Source organism: Setaria viridis, chromosome 9 (genome assembly GCF_005286985.2).
Source record: "Setaria viridis chromosome 9, Setaria_viridis_v4.0, whole genome shotgun sequence".
Classification (NCBI taxonomy): domain Eukaryota; kingdom Viridiplantae; phylum Streptophyta; class Magnoliopsida; order Poales; family Poaceae; genus Setaria; species Setaria viridis.
This window is the reverse complement of record NC_048271.2, coordinates 39,560,875-39,584,905: the sequence shown is the minus strand read 5'-3', so window position 1 is coordinate 39,584,905 and position 24,031 is coordinate 39,560,875. Positions and strand designations below refer to the sequence as shown.

The 24,031-nt window shown below is 42.8% G+C and overlaps 2 protein-coding genes across 3 annotated transcripts; both read left to right on the top strand.

Moving 5' to 3' along the window:
* Positions 1-13,888: 13,888 nt before the first annotated feature.
* Positions 13,889-19,793, top strand: LOC117836079 (uncharacterized). Of its 2 annotated transcripts, XR_004636014.2 has the most exons (4): positions 13,889-15,553; positions 17,381-17,611; positions 17,811-17,949; positions 18,040-19,793. XR_004636014.2 is itself a non-coding variant. In XM_034715439.2 (2 exons), the coding sequence occupies exon 1, from the start codon at positions 14,147-14,149 to the stop codon at positions 15,533-15,535; it is 1,389 nt and encodes a 462-aa protein (XP_034571330.1). In that variant the 5' UTR covers positions 13,889-14,146; the 3' UTR covers positions 15,536-15,553; positions 17,381-17,641. The 2 variants fall into 2 exon arrangements, 1 of the variants encoding a protein (XP_034571330.1); XM_034715439.2 differs by lacking the exons at positions 17,811-17,949; positions 18,040-19,793 and having other exon boundaries at positions 17,381-17,641.
* Positions 19,794-21,219: 1,426 nt separating this feature from the next.
* Positions 21,220-23,588, top strand: LOC117839629 (putative polyol transporter 1). Its single transcript, XM_034720014.2, has 2 exons — positions 21,220-21,501; positions 21,763-23,588. The coding sequence occupies exons 1-2, from the start codon at positions 21,354-21,356 to the stop codon at positions 23,220-23,222; spliced, it is 1,608 nt and encodes a 535-aa protein (XP_034575905.1). The 5' UTR covers positions 21,220-21,353; the 3' UTR covers positions 23,223-23,588.
* Positions 23,589-24,031: the final 443 nt, after the last annotated feature.

Below are 24,031 nucleotides of genomic sequence, written 5' to 3'. Positions count from 1 at the left end.
TCGTCCGGGCGGCCAATCCGGCGAGGAGGAGCTCCGTGCATGCCAGCCCCGTGGTGCCATGGGCGCCCAGTGTTGTTCCTAGTCTGCAACGTGTCTGGAGAGAGGAGGAAGAAGACTGACGTGTGGGCTCACGGAGAAATAAAACATGCCAACTTTGACCCCTTAAACGACCTAGCTACAGGTGTCCAAACATTCTCCAAAAATACTTGTTGGAAAGATAAAATCACCAAGAATCCAATGCAACAGAAATTAACTCAAAAGCTATTATGGTTTACACACAATCTCCAAAACAATACAGCTAAAATTGAACTTTAAATAAATTTTTGGCACAATAAAATATTTTTGAAAAATTTGGTAAAAATATTTTAAAATCACTAAGTGGTGTATAGTATTTGAATAAAATATTTGGGGGTATAGTGGTATGGAAGAAATTGGGATTCCTTCACAAATTTGATTTTTCATCGATAAATAACAAATTCTGGGCACTTAACAATGCATGGCCGAAACATTCATTTATGCACAAATGATGCTCATGATGACCAACTATGCACAAAAAGATGTTCATGGGGCTTAAACATGCATGATGATGCTTGTGATGCGTGTCGTGGCGAAGGTGTCGTGTTTAACGTGTGTTCTCACACCAAGTTCGAACTACGCGGTTTATTTTCCAAAAGTGAAGGTTTGGGAACAAGGTATGTGCTATGACTTTTATAAAGATCAACAAGGAAAAGCTCGACGAAGTTGGGGATAGGATGGTAGGATCTTTGGTGGAACATTGGTCAAAGCTATTTTGGAGCTGGATTTGAAATTTGGCCGATCGTCTACTCGATTTTGGAACATCCTCTGCTCAAAATCAAAAGAAGTGCTGTGAGTGGAAGTTGCTCAACTTGAAAATTTGTACCACTAGTATATTGGTCAAGATTTAAGTTCTTATTTAAAAAAATTGTTTTTATTTTCTTCACAAGTTATTCTCAACAGGAGGGAGTTTTAACACTTGGTTCAAAATATGAGGTATTTTTGGACCTTTACTCTCAGCAATTTGGAGTTAGCTTTGATTTGCTTCTTAATCACTTCGATGATTCCCTAATTTAGTTGCTTAGTTACTAGGGCTGTCACAGAAAGTGACTGACTCTTCCTTGGTGATGATAAACATATGGCTTGCTGAAGCTACATCAGGGACCGGAACTGTTGGATTAGGTTGCTACCTGACTGTGATTGCATCCTTTTTGAAGCCAACTGTTGAAAGGGTCCCTAAATGGTTCATTAAGGGAGGAAGCATTAACGCCAGGACAATGAAGAATGCACATTTAATTAGTGGCAATAGGGAGAAAGGATATACAGTTGGAGTCACTAATTTCAAGTTGCCCGATAGAAGACTGGGAATCTATCATGTGGGCAAGACTAACTGGCGGGAAGAGAGAATTTTATTTCCCGCAAAGAAAGACAAGAGAGGATAGAGAATAGAAGAAGGCTCATCATCACAAGCAGTTCCAGAAATACCAGTGCCACCACCTAGCTCAAGCTACTAGTAGACGGAGTTTCAGAATGCACCAAGTTACAAGGGAGTCCATGAAGGATGGCAGTAAGAACAGTGGCCGGAGGCGCCGGTAGAAGCGTGAGCACAAGGCCCATGCGCACCACAATTTTAGCAACCGGCGCATCCACCTCCACTGCCTCCATATGCTTTTCACGATTATATGACACCCCCTTTTTAAGGACCCCTTTCATATGCTCCATTGTCTGCTTAGTACAGCCACCTACCATAGCCATAGAGAAGTGCGTGCATCATAGGCACATATGTACAAAGAAATTAACAAGATGCGGGTACTGTGAGGCAAGCCACCAACAGGATTGCGGACAACAACGTGACCATTGCCTATCAGTTCGGCATGATGGGGATTGTGCCCCCAGATCGGTACCAAGGTGGAGCGCAGGAGCACTACGAGCAGGGGTATCACGAGTACCAACAGCAAGGAGAAGCACCGCAGGGAGAGCCGCATTATGACCCACAGCAAGAAGACTTGGATTAGAGACCGAAGGGGCCGAATAAAAACGCACACGTGTGATTTGAGTTTTCTTTTCTTTTCTTTATTTCAGCATGTGTGTTGGGTGTGCGTAGCATTTTCTATTTTATTTTCTCTTTATTTTAAGTTTGTGTGTTTATTTCACTATGTCATGCTTAAAATAAAATATGCATCACCTGAACCTAATGATATGTGATTAATTGTGATGGTTTAAGTTCTTGTCATGATGAAAGATGATGATCGTTGCCGCTTTGTTTAATTTTTGTACTTGATTATTGCACCATTGAACTAATGCTCTCTCTAACACGAACTGAAACTGACATAAATACCAGCTTATCTTTTTGTGGAGGTTATGATAATTCAGACCCATATATTTGTTTATTGCTCTCTCTTTTAAATGGATCAAAGACTCTTTTATTTTTTGGTACAATTATTACTGACCTTCTCAATATTACCTCTTGCAATGGCTCTACCCATCCAAAGCCAAATATTTATGAGCAGTAGATTGCAAAATTTATTTTTTTTGGGTGAATTGATTTAGGATCTACTTCTAGGGTATGAGACTTAGAAGCTGGTCATCCCTTTTTGTGTAACCTCTTATTGCTAGCCTTTTTATCTATGCATTGTGAATTTATACACAAGAAATCTCACAAACTTCGTTGGGCATCCAAACCTAAACCCAAATATATTTTTTTTTGTGACTCATTCACCACAACCCAATTTGACTATGGAAAATATTTTGCCGAAGATTTGGAAGATTATTCAATGCCCTTTCAAGAAAATCAAGACTAGGAGGCATCCATTAGTACGTGGAATAAAACTCGGAGCAAATAGAGGCGAAAAGGGGCCAGGCTGATCAGCCTGGCCACCCCCAAGCCGATCAGCCTGGGGTGTTCCCCCCTCTGTTGCCTCTGATGTTTGGCGTGGACGTTCCTCCAGAAGAAGCAATTAATTTTTTCCAGAAGATCGAAGAATTTAGGATTTACATCAGCAGTTTATGTTTCTTCCTTTTTATGCTTAAGGATGAGCATCGTCTAAGCAAGGAGGGAGAGTCATTGCATTATCTCTAACTACTGCTGAGTAAGTAATATGTACCAAAGAGTTTCGAGGAGCAAAAAGAAAAAATATAATGTGGAAAAAGAAAGAAAGAATGAAAAAAAGGAAAAAGAAAGAAAAAAATGAGAAAAAGGAAAAAGAGAAATAAAGTACTCCTTAGTTCTTTGAGCTTCATAAAAATTCCAAGTGCTTTAAAGATTAAAGATTTATTCCATACTCATTATTTCAACCATGTGCAATCCGATTATGAGGACTTCATCTGTGCCTCGCGATCACTCTTTGCCCTTGCACATGTCCACTATCTAAATGTGTGTGTTCATCCTCTCTCTCCATAAGTAATTATTTTCCATGACCTTTTTGATAAGTCTCGGTAAGATCCATCAGAAGTCTTTCTTTTTTTGTTAATATCCTGATTATAATATTTTTGCTAGGACTAACCTTCCCAAAAATCTAGATAAAGTCTTACACATATTTTATATGAGTGATGACAGGTTGGAGAAGTTCTAGTATAGGTTTGAGAGACTTGATGAGCTGAGAGAACACAAGCAATTGCATTGAAGTTTAAATTGTTGATCTTGGTTCATTTTCTTTTTGAAAAAGTTTTGTTGAAAATCTTCCTAGGTTTGTTTAAAATTGAGAGCGTAAGAATAAATTTATTGTGGGATGTGCTTAGATGATTTCTACCCTCCATATTAGAGAAGGCTAGTTACAACTTGAATATTAATTGAAAAATTCTATGACAGCATTATGTTTTCTTGTGTGTGATCAAGTGCAAGATTGAACACCAAAAGGCAATGTTGATTTCTATTGAAGACTTACTTGAGGATTGTCGACGCTCGTTGTTGACACACTTTTCCCCCGTTTATCTTCAATAGTGACATGAATTTAGCCCCTAAACTATTGATCACACCTAATAAACAGGTCTTTTTCACATATGCAACGTATTTTGGAGGATGTTGTGTTTTTGTAGGAAATTGGGCCTAAAAGCATATTTTTGGACAAAACACTGAACAAGCATCAAACCAGATGAAAATGAAGGTCAAAGGGCCCAAGAAGGGGCTAGGCTGATCGGCTTACAGGAGCCCAGGCTGATCGGCTTGGCGCCCTTTGGCGCACCGTGGTGCCCATCTTTGGCAAGCAACCCTCCAACATTGCTTAGGGGCTAAGTTTATGAAGATATGGCAAGGACTAGCTCGGGATTAAAGAGGAATTAGAGAAGATCAAGCGGAGATTTGGAAAGTCATTGAAGATCAATCTCATCCCGAAGCAACCAATGTGCCAGGCCCACATGCAAGTGAAAAGAAGATTCGAGAGCACCTGAGGAGACTTGGAGACAAAGCAGAACACGAGAGGGCAAAAGGAAGGCCCAGGCTGATCGGCCTGGACCCTCCTAGGCCGATCGGTCTGGGGGTTTTCTTTGCCCCCTCGCCTTCCAATTTTTGCCACGCGCCCTCTAGACTATAAATATCCCCAAAAACCACCAATACCGCAAATTGGAGATGACATACTAATCAACATCGAGTCCATACTAACAATGCTAGTTAAATTAGATCTTGTGCTATAAGTTCCACGGATTGATAAACCTTGGGGGAGTACTCTGAGGGAAGAGCTACAACTGATCTGTGCGCTTGCGGTTCACAACTTGGCGTGCTAACAGCCGTCAACACCTATAGGCATATATGCATAATCTTGCTAGGAATCGCATGTGAACACAACATGATTTGCAAAATACAAAAAATATTATACTGACAAAACATGTTATTACACTGAACTCAAAGTTTGGTAGGAAGGAAAATACAAATTGAACATGTGCGATCCCCACATGACACTTCATAGCAAAGCTATTCACATCTTCCAATCAAAAGATTTCCCTCACTATTACATAAGACACCTTTCCCTTCCTCTTCCCCTTGGCTAGTCCACTACACTTGGCCTCTCCATTCTTTCTCACTGTACCCTTCCAAGTCCCAACTTCTCCATCTTTTTAAACAACATCCTATTTTTTTCCATTGTCGTCAGTGCTAGTCTAGCTGGCCAGATTGGTGTCATAATCTGAGTTGGTGGCTGCTTTACTTCAGAAATTCTTTAGAATTCTCGTTGGTGCTACAACTATGTGTGCATTCTTTTCATAGGTCATACTATTTTGATAATTTTCATTAGAAAGTATTCATTTTTTATTGGGGTATGTGTGTGGCGAAGGAGATTGATGATGGAGGATGACTTAGTAATGATTGCCTTGGTTTGTAGAGATTTCCATCCTAAAGTTGATAAATCTTAAGTGTAACTAGCATGTGTTTGGTTAGTACGATGAAGCAGGATGGCCTCGTTGTTACTAGGAATCACACGGGGACACAACATGCTTCTTAAAATATGAAAGTATTATGCAGGATTGTACTGCTGCTACTAAAAACAATGGAACGACCATGGAAGACAGTTCTTGATTAGAAGAAACAGCCACTTCCACACACATAGATATATACTAAGTGGTTGGAACATGGTTGCCCTAATGTAATTGCATGAAAATTCTTCCATGAGCCTGCAGGTTCATTTAAATCCGTGCATGTAACATGTGTTCCGGACACATTATTCCTAACTAGCAAGTGAACTTCACATAAAACCCATTCCAAATTTGTACATATACAATTTTGGCATTGCTCGGGTTCTTATCCATAGCAAGACTGAAGAAGCGGTGATGTCTCCTTGTTACTAGGTATCACATGAGGACACAACATGCTGCTCCAAGTACGAAAACATTATGCTAGAACGGATTGCTGCAAATAAAAACAACAGAAGGAGGATGAAACAAAATGCTTGGTTAAAATAAACAACCACTACCACACATTGAGACATTGTGTGCTTGGAACAAGGTTGCTTTAAGGGAGATACATGAAAACTCGACTAAGAGCATGTCAGTTCATTTCACTCCGTATACACAACATGTATTCCGAACACCTTATTCCATAACTAGCAAGTGAACTTCATATAAAACACATCCCAACAATGTACATACCATTTCGGCATTGCTTGATTTCTTCTCTATGGAATGTCTAAAGAAGCAACACCATCTCCTTAATTACTGTAGCCCAATAAAATTTCTGAGATACTTTTTCCTTTTCCTGTAGGCATATATGCATAACCTTACTAGGAATCGCATTGGAACACAACATGTTTTGCAAAATACAAAAAACATTACACTGACAAAACACATTATTACGCTGAACTCAAAGTTCGGTGCAAGGAAAATTCAAAGTGAATAGGTGTGATCCCCACACGACACTTCATAGCAAAGTCATTCACATGTTCCAATCAAAAGATTTCCCTCACTATTGTATAAGACACTTTCCCTTCCCCTTCCCCTTGGCTAGTCCACTAAACTTGATCTCTCCATTCTTTCTCACCGTACCCTCCCAAGTCCCAACTTCTCCCTCTTTTTAAAAAACATCTTATTTTTTTTCCACTGTCGTCAATGCTAGTCTAGCAAGCTAGATTGGTGTCATAATTTGAGTTGCTGGCTACTTTACTTCAGAAATTCTTTAGAATTCTCGTTGGCGCTACAACTGTGCGTGCATTCTTTTCATTGGTCTTACTATTTTTATAATTTTCATTAGAAAGTATTCATTTTTGATTGGGGTATGTGTGTGGCGAAGGATATTGATGATGGAGGATGATTTAGTAACGATTGTCTTGGTTCGTAGAGATTTCTAACCTATACATAAAGTTGATAAATCTTATGTGTAACTAGCGTGTGTTTGGTTAGTACGATGAAGCAGATGGCCCTCCTTGTTACTTGGAATTAAACGAGGACAAAACATGCTTCTCAAAATATGAAAATATTATGCAGGACTGTACTGCCAGTAATAAAAACGAGAATACCATGGCAGAAAGTTCCTGATTAGAAGAAACATCCACTACTACATATAGAGATACTTACTGGTTGGAACATGGTTGCCCAAAGGGAATCACATGAAAACTGTGCTACGAGCTTGCAAGTTCGTTTCATTCCGTGCATGCAACATGTGTTCCGGACACCTTGTTCCACAACTAGCAAGTGAACTTCATATAAAACCCATCCCAAGATTGTACTTATAGTTTCGGCATTGCTCGGATTCTTATCCATGGCAAGCCTGAAGAAGCGGTGATGTCTCCTTGTTACTAGGTATCACATGAGCACACAACATGCTTCTCCAAGCACGAAAATATTATTATGGAATGGAATGCTGCAAACAAAAACCACAGAAGGATCAAAGCATGGAACAAAATGCTTGATTAAAATAAATAAGCACTACCACACACGGAGACACTCAGTGCTTGGAACAAGGTTGCTTTAAGGGGAACACGCGAAAACTCTACTATGAGCCTATCGGTTCATTCACTCCGTTATACGCAACATGTATTCCGGACGCCTTGTTCCATAACTAGCAACTGAACATCACATAAAACCCATCCCATGATTGTACATACCATTTCGGCATTGCCTGGGTTCTTCTCTATGGAATGCCAGAAGAAGCAGTGGCATCTCCTTAATTTTGTAGCCCAATCAAATTCTTGAGGTACTTTCTCCTTTTCCTATAGGTATATCTGATGATAACCTTACTAGGAATCACATGGGAACACAATATATATGTTTTGTAGTTTATTAAACAATATGTACAATTTTAATTAGTTTTGCACACAAACATTTAACTATAGGAACTTTATGATCATGATACTCAAATATATGTTATGGACTTCAAACTAATATCTACAGGTTCATTACTTCATAATCACAATTAAAAGTAGCGTTTTAAGTTGTCGGTGTTGTTTTTGGCCTTCAATTGTTTTCTAGGTCTCTGGTGCAAAAGGAATGTGAAGTAGAAACCAACTTGTTTATTATGCTTGTCTTGAAAGTTAGAAAAAACAAATTGAATAGGTGTGATCCCCGTATGGCACTCCATATATAGCAAAGTTATACTCACATGTTCCACTCAAGATTTTTCCCTCACGATTACATAAGACACCTTTCCCTTCCCCTCGGCTAGTCCTCTACACTTTGTCTCTCCATTCTTTCTCACCATATCCTCCTAACACTCAACTTCTCCATCCTTTTCAAACAACATCCTATTTTGTTTCCACTGTCATCAATGCTAGTCTAGCTAGCCAGATTGGTGTCATAATCTGAGTTAGTGGCTGTTTAACTGTAGAAATTCTTTAGAATTCTCGTTGGTGCTACAATTGAATGTGCATTCTTTTCATTGGTCATTCTATTTTTCAATTTTTTATTGGTTATTATAAAGAATTCATTTTTTATTGGGGGTACATGTGTGGCGAAGGAGGCTGATGGAGGATGATTTAGTAATGATTATCTTGGTTCGTAGACATTTCCAGTCTATACATAAAGTTGACAAATCTTATGTGTAACTAGATGGTTTTCGGTTAGTACGATGAAGCAGTACGGCCCTTCTTGTTACTAAGAAACACATAAGGACACAACATGCTTCCCAAAATATGAAAACATTATGCAAGACGGTATTACTATACTAATAAAACTAGGGAAAGATCATCGAAGAAAATTCTTGATTAGAAGAAACAACCACTACCACACATAGAGGTATAATGGTTGGAACATGCTTGCTCTAAGGGCATCGCATGAAAACTTGGCTACGAGCCTACGAGTTCATTTCACTTTGTGTATGCAACATGTGTTCCTGACACCTTGTTCCCTAACTAGGAAGTGGACTTCACATAAAACCAATCCCAAGATTGAACATACAATTTCAGCATTGATCAAAGGTGTAGTTCTCCACTGAAACTTTCCCTGAATCTGTGGCAATGAACCTCAAAGACGCTTGTGACATTGTCTTCTTACCACCCAACTGGATCTTTCTAATGGTACAGGACTTCAAGTGATCATGAGGGTGCTTAGTTCCACTCTTTGTTTCTCCTCCTATCTTGGTGGAGCAGTACATGCACGTTGCCTTTACTTTGACATTCCATCTCACTCTCTTGAACTCCGTCCAAACAACTGAGGTCAGCTTTCTCTTCGAGCCGACCTCAACACCATCTTCCTCCTCCTCTTCTGGTGGATCAATCTCCTCTTCATCATCATCATCTATTTCAATTGCTTCAGATTGATTTGCTTCAGGTTCATTGCTAGATTCGGGACGTGAATTAGTTTCCGGCTGAGAGCCATGAGAAATAGGAGCTAGCTGACATCTTTTGCAGCCTGTATTCAGCACATATTCATACATTAGATATTGGCATCAAGTTTATTTACAACATGACCATGGGAAATAAGATGCCAAACTGTAAGAAAAATGTAACACACATATTCATAAATTAGATATCTGTCGGAAAAGCAACCATTATTCTAGAAACTGGAAACATATATGAGACAAAGACTGACATCAATACATAAATCATGAGCCTACATAGTGCAATATGAGACTATGAGTGCTTGCATTGCAGGGAAGTACCATCAAAGATTCACTATAAAAGCATCTAGAATTCTAGATCTAAATAAAACTACTAATTATCTAAAGCATCCCTAAATCGAAGACACTAAAACAACAGTAAAAGGAATCAGTAAAACATGAATCTTCAATTCAACTAACCCTAGAGATTGAAGAATGCTCCGTTCGAACTTCTCGGTTTGTGGTGGTGCTATCTTTGAGCGGCGACGCTTCGAGTCAGCCCCTTTGGGCGCTGGTGGAGATGGTTGGGGTCGGGGAAGAAGCTTAGGGTCACCAGCCACAATGGCTTTGGTGGATGACAGTGGTGCAGCTTTCTTCTTTTTAGGTGGAGGTGGAGGTAGAGCAATCACCGCAACCTTGGATCCAGCGGTGGCAGCTTGGCTTGTCTCGTTTGGATCCGACGGCGGCCGGTCGGAGGTGTCGACGTCCCATGAGATGGGACGGCTGGGTTAGTAGAGGCTAGACTGCTAGGAGAATAGGAACTCTACAAGAACTAGAGGATATGAGAGGAAGAAGGGCGTCACCGGGATCCCGACGTCGCCATGTTAGAGCTCTCCGCGAGATCGATGGAGGGGCGGCAGCGGCGCAGCGCGTTGAGGTAGATACTAGAGAGTGGGGAGTGGGGACTGGGTGAGTTGTGGCTGAGATAGGAGAGCGGGGGGAGGCAGAAGTGGATAATGAGCTAGGGTTACGGGGTTGCCAGCCATATATATATCATTATTGTGGACTTTGGCCAATATTGTTTGTTGGACTTCTTTTGGCCTGTATCCTATTGCAGATGGGCATGAACTTGGGGTCCCCGATGGGGAATGGGGGCGGGGACAACATGAACGTTCTATCCCTTGCCTCACCCGATGGGGCTCATATTTGGCCGTTAAGACCCCCGTGGGGATCAAATTAACCCCATTTTCATCCACTAATGGATGAATTCCCCTCAGGGATCGGGGATCGGGGCCCCATTGCCATCCCTAAATATAATCTATATGTGTGCACTATAATGTTTACACATCCACTCAGAAGTTATAGTACATATTACATAAGCATGTACTTCATCACAAGTTCACATACAAATAAATCATCCAAATTCAATCGGCATTAACATAACAGATCACATAAGTCATCCAAGTATGTCTAGCATACTTGGTCCATCTATCTATTTGGTCTAATATATCCGGGGTGAGGGGGCCTCGCCTGGACTGGCTGGCACACATGATGACGAAGCTACATCGTTGGGAGTGGTGGCTTCCTCATGCTACCACGATGATGAACAACAACCAAGGTTTGCAGGGACAATGCAGCTGTGGAGATCTGTATCAATGGTGATTCATTGGTAACGGGGTTGTAGCCTCGACTGCACATCAGAGTCACGGAGCATCAGTGCCCATCTCCTGGTGCACAAGCGAAGCCATATGACACCAATTGATGAGGTCATCTCAACCAGCCATGCACCATCACATGTAAACCAAGGACATGATATACAACATGTCACCCAAGCAAGATAATAAGTGAACATTGGACCAATTACATGCAGCCAAGCTAAAAAGCTACAGCAACAGGTGACTTCACTCCTAGCTGAAATCAACTTCAACATACATGAGAATTTTATACTACCTAAATGCTTTACATTGGTTGTACTTAGGTATATACATGAAGAGGATGGTGCAGCTATACATGGAGATGAAGAAAACCACAAGAAACGAACTGGCAAGCAACGTTTTGATCAGTTCAGAGCCACACCACAAGAAATGGACCAACAAGCCACGTTTTGAGCAGTTCGGACTTGCATAATGAATGGATCATAAATTTTTATTCCCGATAGCTCTGAAGGCCGATGAGTACTTTATGGAACAGGCTTGAAGTCTAGTTTTCAATTCAAGAAACCACATATCATTTGGAGTTCCCAATAAAAAGTTATGACCAAATTAGTGGAGACTGCATAGAAGGCCAACAGCCACGTGAGGCTCTTCGGGAGTTCAGTTCGTGGTGATCTTTGAGTTACCATAACTCCAGAAACTCTAAGGTCCATTCACACCCAACTAGGAGGATTGTTCCTAATATAAATAATCCTTGTATCCAAGAGATTACAGAAGACTTTGATAATGAAATTGAACCCCTTTTGTTCAGCTGTGTGCTAACAAATTCAGAGAGTGATCTACCCCTTTGCTCTTGTGATTTCCTTAAGGGATTATAGAAGCGGCCGCTTCATCAGCTCCCAATTGGTGCTCCTAGTCCGTTTGATTCCGGGTTGTGTTGGTTGGTTCTTTGAGAGTGTGGTTGGGCGAATCCTCGATTCAGGTTGCCGGTTAAATAAGGTTGTTGGCTTTGAGTTTTATTTGCCAGGTTGCACTAGTTATAGTTGCTTGCAGCAAGTTATCTTAGGTGTTCTATAGCTAGTTATCTTGATCGGTTCCTACGTTGTGAAGATTGGGATGGCGGACTCAATGGAGGAAGCAGCAATTTCCATGGTAATTACCACCATTGTAGCACGATTAAAGGGAGGAATAGGTGGGGAGAGGAAACGAGGGGGCGGTGATTACGACAGGTCAAGCTTGCACGTAGATGCGAGGAGTTGCGCATGATTCAATTTTAAGCGGTGGTGCTATGCCCTGGATTGGAAGAGACCAGAGGAAGGAGGAGAAATGTGTTGACCAAGAGGCCTAGGTGGCTCTAAGAAGAGGTTGGTGGCGTAAAAGGGGCTCCCTTATGTAAGCTAGTTATCTCCTATATTGCAGCCAATATCCCTTCACAAATACTCTTCGATATTTTCTTACGCTTGATTTAACAATCTCAACATTGCACGAAAATCAGATATTATTTTTTATTGCCTCTCCACCTCACCAAGATTTTCCGACGTGTGAAATATGCTTCAATATCTTCTTATAACTAATTAATCAATCCGTGAACCTGATTCAACATTTCGAAGAGGTTAATTCAACATTTCACGAGGATTAGATTATAACAAACACCGGAGGCCATATCTATAGCATGGATGTCGAACACGGGAAGCCTTATAAAAGAATTATGGAAATTATATATTTCCCAGGCGTAAAGCCTGGCCGGCTGTTGGGCTCGGGCCAGCTAGCCTTTTGACCCAGTCGGAGTTGGGTCGGGCTTCGGCTCAACTTTGATGGAGTTTAGGCCGGCTAAAGAAATAAAAAGAAAAGGAAGAAAAGAGGAGAGTTTGGGCTGTATATGTGGAGAGGGTTTTGGCCCGTAAGATCCGGAGAATTTTAAGATTTATTTTATAGTTTTCAACCGAGTTTTTAAATAGTAGGCTAAGCCATAGCAGAATATAATAGTAGCTATTTTATTTAACGATTTAATAAAAATATGTAAATTTTTAATTAATTATGCACACAAACATTGAACTATAGAAATTTTATGCTCAAATATCTGTTAAGGGCTTTAGAGTAAATATCTTTATATTCATTACATCATAATCAGAATTATATGTGGGGTTTTAAGCTGTTGGCGTTGTTTTTAGCCTTCACTAATTGTTTTCTAGGCCTCTAGTGCAAAGGGAATGAAGCAGCCCCTGGCTGTATACCAACAAAAATATTCACAGCTGTTTAGTGGCGCTAAATCATCATTAGTGACTATTGTTGAATAGGATTAATTGGTAACATCATAATGCATTGCCTCTAATAAAATTATAGTGGGCTATTTTGAATCATGCTTTGAACACCTCATCGTGTGTCTAGAAGAGAGAAAAAAATATCAAGACATCTCTTATTCTCGTACTAATCTCGTCCAGAAAACAAGGCCACATGAGCCACCTAATAATTAGCTACTGATTCTTCATCATGTTCTATATAAAATGGACATTAATTAAAAATAATAAGAGTTAACTTTGAAGATAATCCGTTGAGAAATTAATTTTAGCAATGTCTCTAAGAGTTAATTTTAAGTTGTCGCAGGTACCTTCGACCTTTGATGATATTTTCTTTGAGGCCATTGACGATATACACTTTGAGTTTCAGTATCCATTCCACGAGCTGCTTTCTAAAATCCACCTTCCTGGTGTATCAAAGGGGTGTTTGGATCCTGGAGTTAAAGTTTAGTCTGTGTCATATCGGATATTCAAATGCTAATTAGGAGGACTAAATATGAGCTAATTACAAAACTAATTGCAGAACCCCTAGGCTAAATCGCGAGACGAATCTATTAAGCCTAATTAATCCATCATTAGCGAATGTTTACTGTAGCACCATATTGTCAAATCATGAACTAATTAGGTTTAATATATTTATCTCGCGATTTAGCCTAGAGGTTGTGAAATTAGTTTTGTAAGTAGCCTATATTTAATACTCCTAATTAATATCCAACATTCGATATGATAGAGCTAAAGTTTAGCCCGAGGATCAAACACCCGCAACCGCAACCGCCATCCTAAACCAAAGCAAAAGGAACAAAAACTCTTCGCTCGCGGCTCGCCCACCAAATCCCGGAGCAGAGCACACTGATAAAACTACACTTCCACCGATCCCTCGCTTTCTTCGAAATTAAGCATATATTCCAGCAGTTTCCATCAATCCATCCAAAATTTGCTCCAGTACACCGTGTAGGAGTCCCGTTTTCCTTGACGAGCGATAGCTGCAGCGGTTGGGGGTGGTGGCGATGGAGTGCCCACCACCTGTTCGACGGGAGGACGGCGAAATTGATTGGGCCGAGGCGGCGAGGAAATACCTCGACGTGGTCTCCTCGGGCCACGAGGGGGCGGCGGTGAGGGCCACGCTCGAGATCAAGCGGATGGCCAGCCACGCTCCGGATCCTGCCGTGCGGCTCGCTGTCTGGGCGCTTGTCGGCCTCCTCGACCGGTCGCCGCCGCCTCGTCTGCAGGCGGCAGCGTCGCAGGCCCTGTGCTCCGTCGTTCGCGTCGATGGTGGCAAGTTCGCCGACGAAATTGTTGATGCGGGCTTCCTCCCCGTGGCGCAGAGGCTGCTCCCGGAGTCGGAGGAGGTGCCCCAGAGGATCCTGCTGAGGTGCCTCAGCTGCATCCTGTCCTTCCACGCAACTAGCCGTGTGGTATTTGCGAGGGGCGGTGGCGCAGAGGTTATCTTGGACCTATTTCAGGGCTGCTCTGGTGCGACGAAGCGGCACTTGGTGGAAATTCTGAGCGCGTTAGCATTGGTGAGAGAAGTCCGGCGTCTGATCCTAGCTGATGGAAAGGTCGAATACCTCGTGGAGGCGATTTCGTTTGGTAACTTGGTGTCAAGGACCAGAGCAGCTCAGTCTGCTGGCCTGCTTGGTGCATCAACTAACGGCCGATCTTCGCTTGTTGAGATGGGTGCGCCGCTGGCGCTAGTTGGACTAATGAGGGATGGTGATTCCTCAGCGAAGCTTGTTGCTGCTAACGCGCTTGGTATAGTCTCATCAATTGGACACCACCTCCCATTGATTCATCAATCTGGTGCTATACCTTTATATGCTGAGCTGCTAAAAGAAAACCCTCCACTTGCAAAAGATATAGTGGAGGATGTATTCTGCATTTTAGTTTCGATCAGGGACAATACTGGAGCGGTTCTGGAGAATCTGGCTGGAATCCTGACGGGTCAAGATGACCTTGCAATAAGTTCTGCTGTCGATGTTTTGTTGGCTCTTGCTGAATATAAGAGCATTATTACTTTCCTTAAAAGTTCTGGAGTAATAACTGTTCTAGTGGATCTTCTGCAGAACAGGAATCATGATGTTGTTGAGAAAGTTACAGGAGTTGTTGCACAGTTAAGCTACGAGGAGTGTATCAGGGAAGGTTTGATGGAAGCTGGTGCTATTCCCATTCTTTTAGACTTGCTTCATGGCCGTTTAGAGGACTTGACGGAGTTTGCAGCAGCAGAAGCTTTGATTAACTTTTCTGAAGATCCATCATGCCGGGAGTATGCACCAATGCTACAAAGGGTACCAGAACTTTCGGCATTTCGAGATCACTTGTTTCATTTCCGCATTTCTCAAGGCCACTTGATTCAATCTGCAAGAAGAAGGATAGAGCAGCGTTTGAACTCACAATAAGAATTTTCGTGACTCATGGTATGTATGCCATCGTAGTCTTTTGAATATCTATGATACATACATTCTTTTATGTGATAGTATTCTTGATGATGTTTGATGCCTGTTCTGACTTCTGGTGAAAGTAGTCTGTGTGTCATTTGATTTTAGTGTATGCTTAGTATTTACATGAGTAAACCCAAGCACAAGATTGGATTTGGCAACCGCCATGAACTTGCGAGACTGCAATATTTATGCAAGAAAATTAGTAAATATGTTTATAATCATGATCCATGAGTAATGCCAAGAAAAAAAATAAATCTTAATAGTTTTAGTGAGATAATTTTCTCTAGACATAGACCTTCGTCAAGTGTTTTCTGTGACTGAAGTATATGGGCAAGGGACAACCTGAACTAAAACCATAACAGTGTCAACTGTGCTGATATAACTTGTAAAAAAAACAATTCTTTTGGATTTCACAGTGAACAGTCAGCTACTAGGTTATTACTTATTACTATCTGTTAATTGGTACTGGAAATGTTGGATTTATTTAGTGGTGTATTTGAGAAGGCAATACAACATGTACACTAAAGAGATTGGCAATATCAGAAGTTGTCAACATTCTGTTCAACTATCATTGAAGGGACATGATTCCATTTGCACTGTTCTAGCATTGGGTTGAACTAGAGGCACTCTATAAGATGAAAACAATACACAAGCACGTACTGTTCTCAAGAGGCCATTGCTGGGGAGTGAAATGATTGTAGAAAGAACACACAATCACGAACGGTCTCAGGGGAAGATCGATCCCATTGATTGGACTCGGAAAATTCTAAAGTTCAAACTAGCTAGGACTCTATTAAAATTAGATAAATGTTAGTGGCCATTTGTCATGTTTTTATTAGTCAAAAGTAATAAAATTTAGGAAGTGGCTTTTTTTTGCCTGCTCTGGGAGGATGTGGTTTGGCAATGGTGTTAAAAAATAAATATCTACTCCCTCCGTTTCAAAATGTAGGTCGTTTTGACTTTTCTAGATAAATAGATTTTGCTATGTATCTAAACATAACCCTACATTTAGATGCATAACAAAATCTATGTATCTAAAAAAGCTAAAACGACCTAAATTTTGAAAATGGAGGGAGTAGGTGGTAAAAAGTAACTCTGGCCCATCTGGAAGAGAAACCATGTGATTCTCACTTTCAGTCAGGTCTTTGGATAGGAAACATTCCAAGTCAATAATGGGGGTCAAACTAGATTTTGGAATGGTAAATGGTTGAGTAACACTAGATAATGTGATGCGGCGGAAACAGACCACTGTGGCAGATATTATAATATCTATACTGTTCAATCTGTCTTTCTGCTGTCCGATTGTTTGGGGATAAATTGATTGCATGGCAACATAATCCAATCTACCTGTTCACCTAGAAGGATTATGGAAACTCAAGATCCCGTTCAAGATTAAGATTCTTACAGCATATAGGTAGAGGAGTTCTTTTGACCAAAGATAATTTGGCTAAAAGATATCCAATCCACCTGTTCGCCGAAAGTTCATGTTTGCAATCCACCATTTGTCACCTTTTCCTTGATTGCAATCTTGCTAGAACTATTAAAAATCATCTACATTGCCTTGGGTATTAAAAAAACATAGCATTAGTGGTTCTTGTTGGGTTTCAACTCTAGCCTACCCCAATTTGCTTAGGACTGAAAGGCGTCGTTTTGTTGTTGTAGCATTAGCTGGCTTCAAGAAAAGGGAGCGAGAAAAAAAATATGTTAGTGTGGTAGCTACCATTTTTTGCTCTATATGATCTGCTGTAATGATCTTGTCTTTAATAATAAACCTCACACATCTGTTATGCGTGCAATTTTCAGAGGGGGGCTATATTGGTTGCAAATCTGGAGGTTGCTACAAAGGAAGGATCAAAGGGATTTAGAAGGCATGCAATGCTTGGAATATAGTGGCTGTGGAAGTTTTTACTAACAATAGTGGTTTAGTGATAGGTTTCTGTGGCTACTCTGGATGCCACTTCAAATATTTCTGTTCTTTCATGATGAGAAGGCATAATATTGGATTGATGCTATAGGCACTGGTGGATGCAAAAGGTATTAAAAAAAATTCTGTTTGATCACTCATATGTCTCGTTTGGAGTTCCGGTCATGAAGTCATGGATGGTTCAAGATTTTCACCCTTGGTTGCTACAGTAACACGTAGCTACAATACCCGGCCGAGCTACAGGAGTCTAACCCGTGGTGTTTTTCTCCTTCTTTTTCCCCCTGTTGACCCCTCCTATTCCAAACCTAGGACCCCTCCCTGCCTTCTCCCTGCACTGCCACCTCCAGGTGCCGTGAACCGAAGGGGAGAGAGGGAGACCAAGAAGAGAAGAAAGGGGAGGTGAAATTAGGGTACGACGTCAGTCGTCGTCGTTCCTCTCCAAAAATTGGTTGGGCTTCATTTCCTCTCTCCGTTTTCCCCAATTGATTTTCCTTTCCTCACTGTTCATGGTGGTGTCGTCATGTGGGTTTCAATTTAGGTGCAATCGATGGGGCTGCCGTGAAGTTCATCGCTAGCGAGAGGAAGACGACTGGGAGTCATAGTTGGGATCGCCGTTGTCACCATTGCCCTTGTTGTTTTCAAGGGGAAACCCTAGTTGAGGCATGCCCTCACTGTAATCCATGTTTTCCTTACGGTTTCAGATGTTCTACCACCTGCGTGTAGCCGTACTCGACGCCGTTAAGGGCTAGGGTAAAGTTTTGCCCTCGTCGCTGTTTTCAGCACGTAGTCAATCTGCGCAGTTTAGAGTAATGTCTGTTTGCATCCTCTTAATGGCTTCAAAAAAATATCAAACCTTTACATGAGTTGTAGAGGTTTTGTAGAGGTTTCCATATCCGTAAAGAACAGTACAATCAGATTTAAGAGCTGAGAGGTATTGAAGTTTGATTCTGTCAGTTTTTCAGCCTCGTAATTCTGGGCAGAATCTGTTCACCAAAAATTTAGGCAACCCAAACGACAGAATTGGATCTTTGGGTGAATAAAGAAGTTGTAGGAAATTTCATTAGCTTTCCAGATTGGTTAAGTGCATCTTCATATGAATTTTGAAGCTCCAGATATACCTGTTTTATTAGGACTGTGCTGCAGTTATTGTCAGATTTTCAGTTTGAGGTTCATCTCAAGATTAGACTATGTTGATGTTTGTTACTCTGTTTATAGATCACTAGAAAGTTGTAAGTTCTGAAGTTATCTTTCAGATGGCACAAGATGGGAATTTTTAGCCATCAAGATTAAAAGATACAAAAAAGAGAACCAACAACGTTGTTTTCATGTCTAGTTTTGCGTGTGGCTTTTGTGAGAATGTCGGGTTTGGGCATATGAACACTTTGAATTATGTTTGTTTATATTTGTGTGTTTGTGCTTGTGCTGAGTAATGTTCGTGAATAGGTGGTGCACCTTCGGATCGTGCTTAACTCACGTTCTTGATCTTCAGTGAAGGCAAGTAAATGTAGCGATGTGGTCTACATACTTTAACTTTGTTATTTGAATTGCCTCCATTTAATTTCAGTACCTCATACTAGCAAGATAAATCTAAAATTTATCTTTATATTGAAGTATCTTGATCCACTTGAGGCTTTACTTTTAAAGTTATGAATTTTGAAATATATGAAGTTCATACATTGCAATCTTGCATTCGCATTCTCATGTTGTTTATGCATATGAAGAAACCGTAGCCAAATTGGTACAGTAAGTACTAGTACAACAACGCATGTTGATATATAGCAATGTGGTTGCAACCCTTACCTCCTTCCTTGGGATGTGTGGGTAAAAGTGAAGTCATGTATTGCACTGCATTGCACCATTTGTATATTCGTTATGAAGTATTGTTGTGAAATATTTATTTATCTTACTACTTGAAGTTATGTGGTGCTTCTTCTATAATAATGACTCTTAAATTGCTGCTTAATACATTGTGATTTAAATGACTTGGTTGAAGCAATTTGCTTGCTGAGGTGTTCCATAAATCTCATACGCTTTTTTCCCTCCACATGTTCTTGAGTTTGGAGGGCGCCTGGTTGGATCGGAGTAGCAGCTTCTTAATATGTGGATGTGTATAGCTTATATATTATTGTGGGTTGAAAGAAATTATGTGAAAGCTTCAAACGAGTTATTTGATTTTAATTAGCTTTGGAACCATTTCCATGATGTATACAGCTCTTTATACTGACCTGATCTGAGCAGCTCCCATGTGCTGTTGACTTGTATATGGAGTTATACTACATTTGTGTGTTCTTAGTATCATGTCATGTGCGTGCTGACTTCTTGTACTCAAACTGTTAAGAAAAACACAGTGACTTCAATAGGAACAGCAAGAGCCTGTTGTGTGTAAAATTGATAGGGTCCTTGTGGATTGAGAACATTACTGAATTGTGCCTAGTGACGTTCGCCTACATAGGGCTGTAAATCAGTAAACACAGGTGGACCTCTAAGCAGGAGACACACTACCACACAATGTTGAAATGTCAAGTGAAATGTTTTTCCAAGCAAATATAAAGAACGGAAAATGCTTTTTTTTTATGATACGATCAAAGGATCAAATTGAAGCGATCAGTTCTTGTCCGATCGGTTGTCGTTGATACTGTGCATCAATGATATACGCGTGTGTGGATTAGCATGCTGGTTTTGTTTAAACATGGCCCGCGAGTGGCGACGAAACGGGTAAGGAGTTTTGTAGCTGCGGTCGTGCACACCTGGTGACCTGTGATGGGCAGTGGTTCCGTCGTTCTCCGTGCTTGGCTAAGCTCTTTGACGAATGTGACAGCGAATCTTTGGAGTATTTAATTTTTTTAAGAAGTATAAAATCAATTGAAGCATTTGACTCGTGACTTCGCGTGCCCGGCTGCCTCGTTGATCTCGAGCTGTTAAACAGCGTTATCCATGGAGATATTTACGGATACATAGACCGACCTGGCTAGCAGGGAGAACATGAATTCATGATTCTGGTCGTTCTGTGTTTGGTTTAATCCACCTAGCTAGGATGATTCCAAACCATGAAAAAAAAACGAAAGTTCAATACCTCGGATCAATTTGCCATATTTGTTGGAAACCATTTTAATTTGACAAGAAGCTCAGTGACCATTTTAGTTTGCAGTATCATGTGCGATACGACACGTTTTCTTCACACATTTTTTTTTCTAAAACGTGCACTGGATGCCACGTGGACACACATTTTCATTCATTACGAAGAAGGGGAGAGTACAATGAAACAGCCAAATGTCTCGCAACCTATTTGTTAGCATGGCCCAAGCGCCAAGTGACAACACGCCGACACGAGGTTTCCAATATTAGGTGTGAGCGAGAGTAACTCTGACATGCAAGCCACATGAAGAATTCAATTTTTCGGCGTAAGATAATCTCTACGAATGCTTTGCAGTTCAACTAAAAACAGATTATATTACCACCGCAAAGACGACGACGGCACTGGATTAACAGTTGGTATATATAATCATCAAAACATCAAAGTAGACACGGAAATTATATATCGATGATCCCTCTCTGACAACGCGCCCCGTGGGGCCACATTTGTCAGGCTCTGCCTCCCAAGTTCCTGCTCCCGGCCAGGCCGGCCTCCTTGTATCGATCAGAGCCACTGAGCCAGGTGATCACGTATCCCGCTTCTACCCCACTCGATCGCCTAGACGCCTATATATGGATGCCCCCTTCACCAGCGTCTTCTGCTCATGTTGGCTAGCTAGGGACGTGTAAAACCTTGTACACCACTATACTTCAGCCGCAACCTGGTCCGAGACCAAGCGTAGTGCACGGTTAGGAGATCTCGAGCTCCCGAAGGTAACAATGGCAGAACAGCACAAAGAAGCAACAAACACGGCAGCCTCCGATGGGCGCCTCCCCGACGGCGTCGCGCCGAAGAAGAAGACCAACGTCCGGTTCGCCTTCGCCTGCGCCATCTTGGCCTCCATGACCTCCATCCTCCTCGGCTACGGTACATAAATATAAATCATCACCATCTCTCTCTGTTTTTTTTTTACTTGTTCGCTGTCTTAGGCATGTTCGTTTCAGCTTATAAGCCGGCTGAAAAGCCGAAACGGCTGATTTATTGTGAGAGAAAAATACTGTTTGGTGGCTGATAAGCCGGCTGAATAAGCTGAAGCGAACAGGCCCCTTGTTGCTGCTAAAGTGCGTGCATCATGTTTTAGTAACTTCGTCGTGCTAAGTGTCTTGACACTTTTCTACGTGGTCTCAGACATCGGGGTGATGAGCGGCGCGGCGCTGTTCATCAAGGAGGACCTCAAGATCTCGGACGTCGAGGTGGAGATCCTGCTGGGCATCCTCAACCTCTACTCGCTCATCGGCTCCTTCGCGGCGGGGCGCACCTCCGACTGGATCGGCCGCCGGCTCACCATCATCCTCGCCGCCGCCATCTTCTTCGTCGGCGCCTTCATTATGGGCTTCTCGGTCAACTACCCCATGCTCATGGCCGGCAGGTTCGTCGCGGGCATCGGCGTGGGCTACGCGCTCATGATCGCGCCCGTCTACACGGCGGAGGTCTCGCCGGCGTCGTCGCGGGGGTTCCTCACCTCCTTCCCCGAGGTGTTCATCAACTTCGGCATCCTGCTCGGCTACGTCTCCAACTACGCCTTCTCCCACCTCAGCCTGAAGCTCGGCTGGCGCCTCATGCTCGGCATCGGCGCCGCGCCTTCCGTCGTCCTCGCGCTCATGGTGCTGGGCATGCCCGAGTCCCCGCGGTGGCTGGTCATGAAGGGCCGCCTCGCCGACGCGAGGGTGGTGCTCGACAAGACCTCCGACTCGCCGGAGGAGGCGGCCCTGCGCCTCGCCGACATCAAGGCGGCGGCCGGCATCCCCGCCGACCTCGCCGGGGACGTCGACGTCTCCGTGACCAAACGGACCGGCGGCGAGGTGCGCGTGTGGAAGGAGCTGATCCTCTCCCCGGCGCCGGGCGTCCGGCGCGTGCTGCTGTCGGCGCTCGGCATCCACTTCTTCCAGCAGTCGTCGGGCATCGACTCGGTGGTGCTCTACAGCCCGCGCGTGTTCCAAAGCGCCGGCATCGCCGACAAGAACAAGCTGCTCGGCACCACCTGCGCCGTCGGCGCGACCAAGACGCTCTTCATCCTGGTGGCCACGTTCACGCTCGACCACTTCGGGCGGCGGCCTCTTCTGCTGACCAGCACCGGGGGCATGGTCGTCAGCCTCGTGGGCCTCGGGCTGGGCCTCACCGTCATCGGCCACCACCCGGAGGGCACCACAATCCCGTGGGCCGTCGGCGTCTGCATCGCCTCAATCCTCGGCGTGGTGGCCTTCTTCTCCATCGGGCTCGGGCCCATCGCGTGGGTGTACAGCTCGGAGATCTTCCCGCTGCACCTCCGCGCGCTGGGGTGCGCGCTGGGCGTGGGCCTCAACCGCGTCACGAGCGGGGTCATCTCCATGACCTTCCTGTCGCTCTCCAAGGGCATCACCATCGGGGGCAGCTTCTTCCTCTACGCGGGCATCGCGTCGCTCGCCTGGGTCTTCTTCTTCACCTACCTCCAGGAGACACGCGGCCGCACGCTCGAGCAGATGGGCGAGCTCTTCGGCATCCCAAACATGGCCGGCGACAGCTATCAGCAGCAGCAGTCTCCGGAGAAGGAGAGGAACAACGTCGAGATGGCATCGACGGCCGCCACTAGTGATGCCAGAAACGAGTGACGAAGTATAATTAGGACGCAGGATGTCTAGCTGAGTAGATTCGCGCAGCGGTTGGCGAGGAAGGAAGCGCGAAGGCGATGGCAGAAACGAGCGTAGACCTTTTGTTAAGTGTGTTGAATAACTAGTAGAAAGAGGATGGCTTTCCTTTTGGCTCTCGTTTGTAAGGGTTTGTAGGGAATTATTGGACTTGCAGTAGTACGTGTACGTTGAGGTGTGTCGTGTACTCGTGTAAGCAAAAACTAGTGATGTATATGGACTGGGAGTCAAGCATGAGACTAGTACAATATGTTGTGTAACTATCCATGCAAGGTTTGCTGCGAAATGAAGAGAGTCAGACAAATCAAAGCGTAAGGGATTTTGGAACCACTCTGCTGTCAGCTTCTACCGCACAACAAATTAAATCATAAGCAAAATATCATCAGATGTATATTCAAAATGTTAAGTCATACATTTTGAATGTTGAGTTTTTATAAGTAAAAAATAAGTGCAATCTACAAATATGAGATCTCGTTTTATATGTTGCATTCGTCTAAGCAACATATCGGTTCAAACAGAATAATAGTTTAAAGAGGAAAGTGCAATTATAGTTGAGATACAAAATAATTAATCACCCACCCATGCATGCCCCTCCAATCAAATGGTACCACGTCTTGGACATTGCCGGTTGGTTTCTTCCCCGTGTCATCTCAGTCATCAATCTACTATAACATTAATCTCAAACATTTGGGCCTTGGCTTGAGACGGGGAGGAGAGGAAAAATATTAAGACTCGGTCCATCAACAAGAATATGAAGGAGGATTTTCTATCCA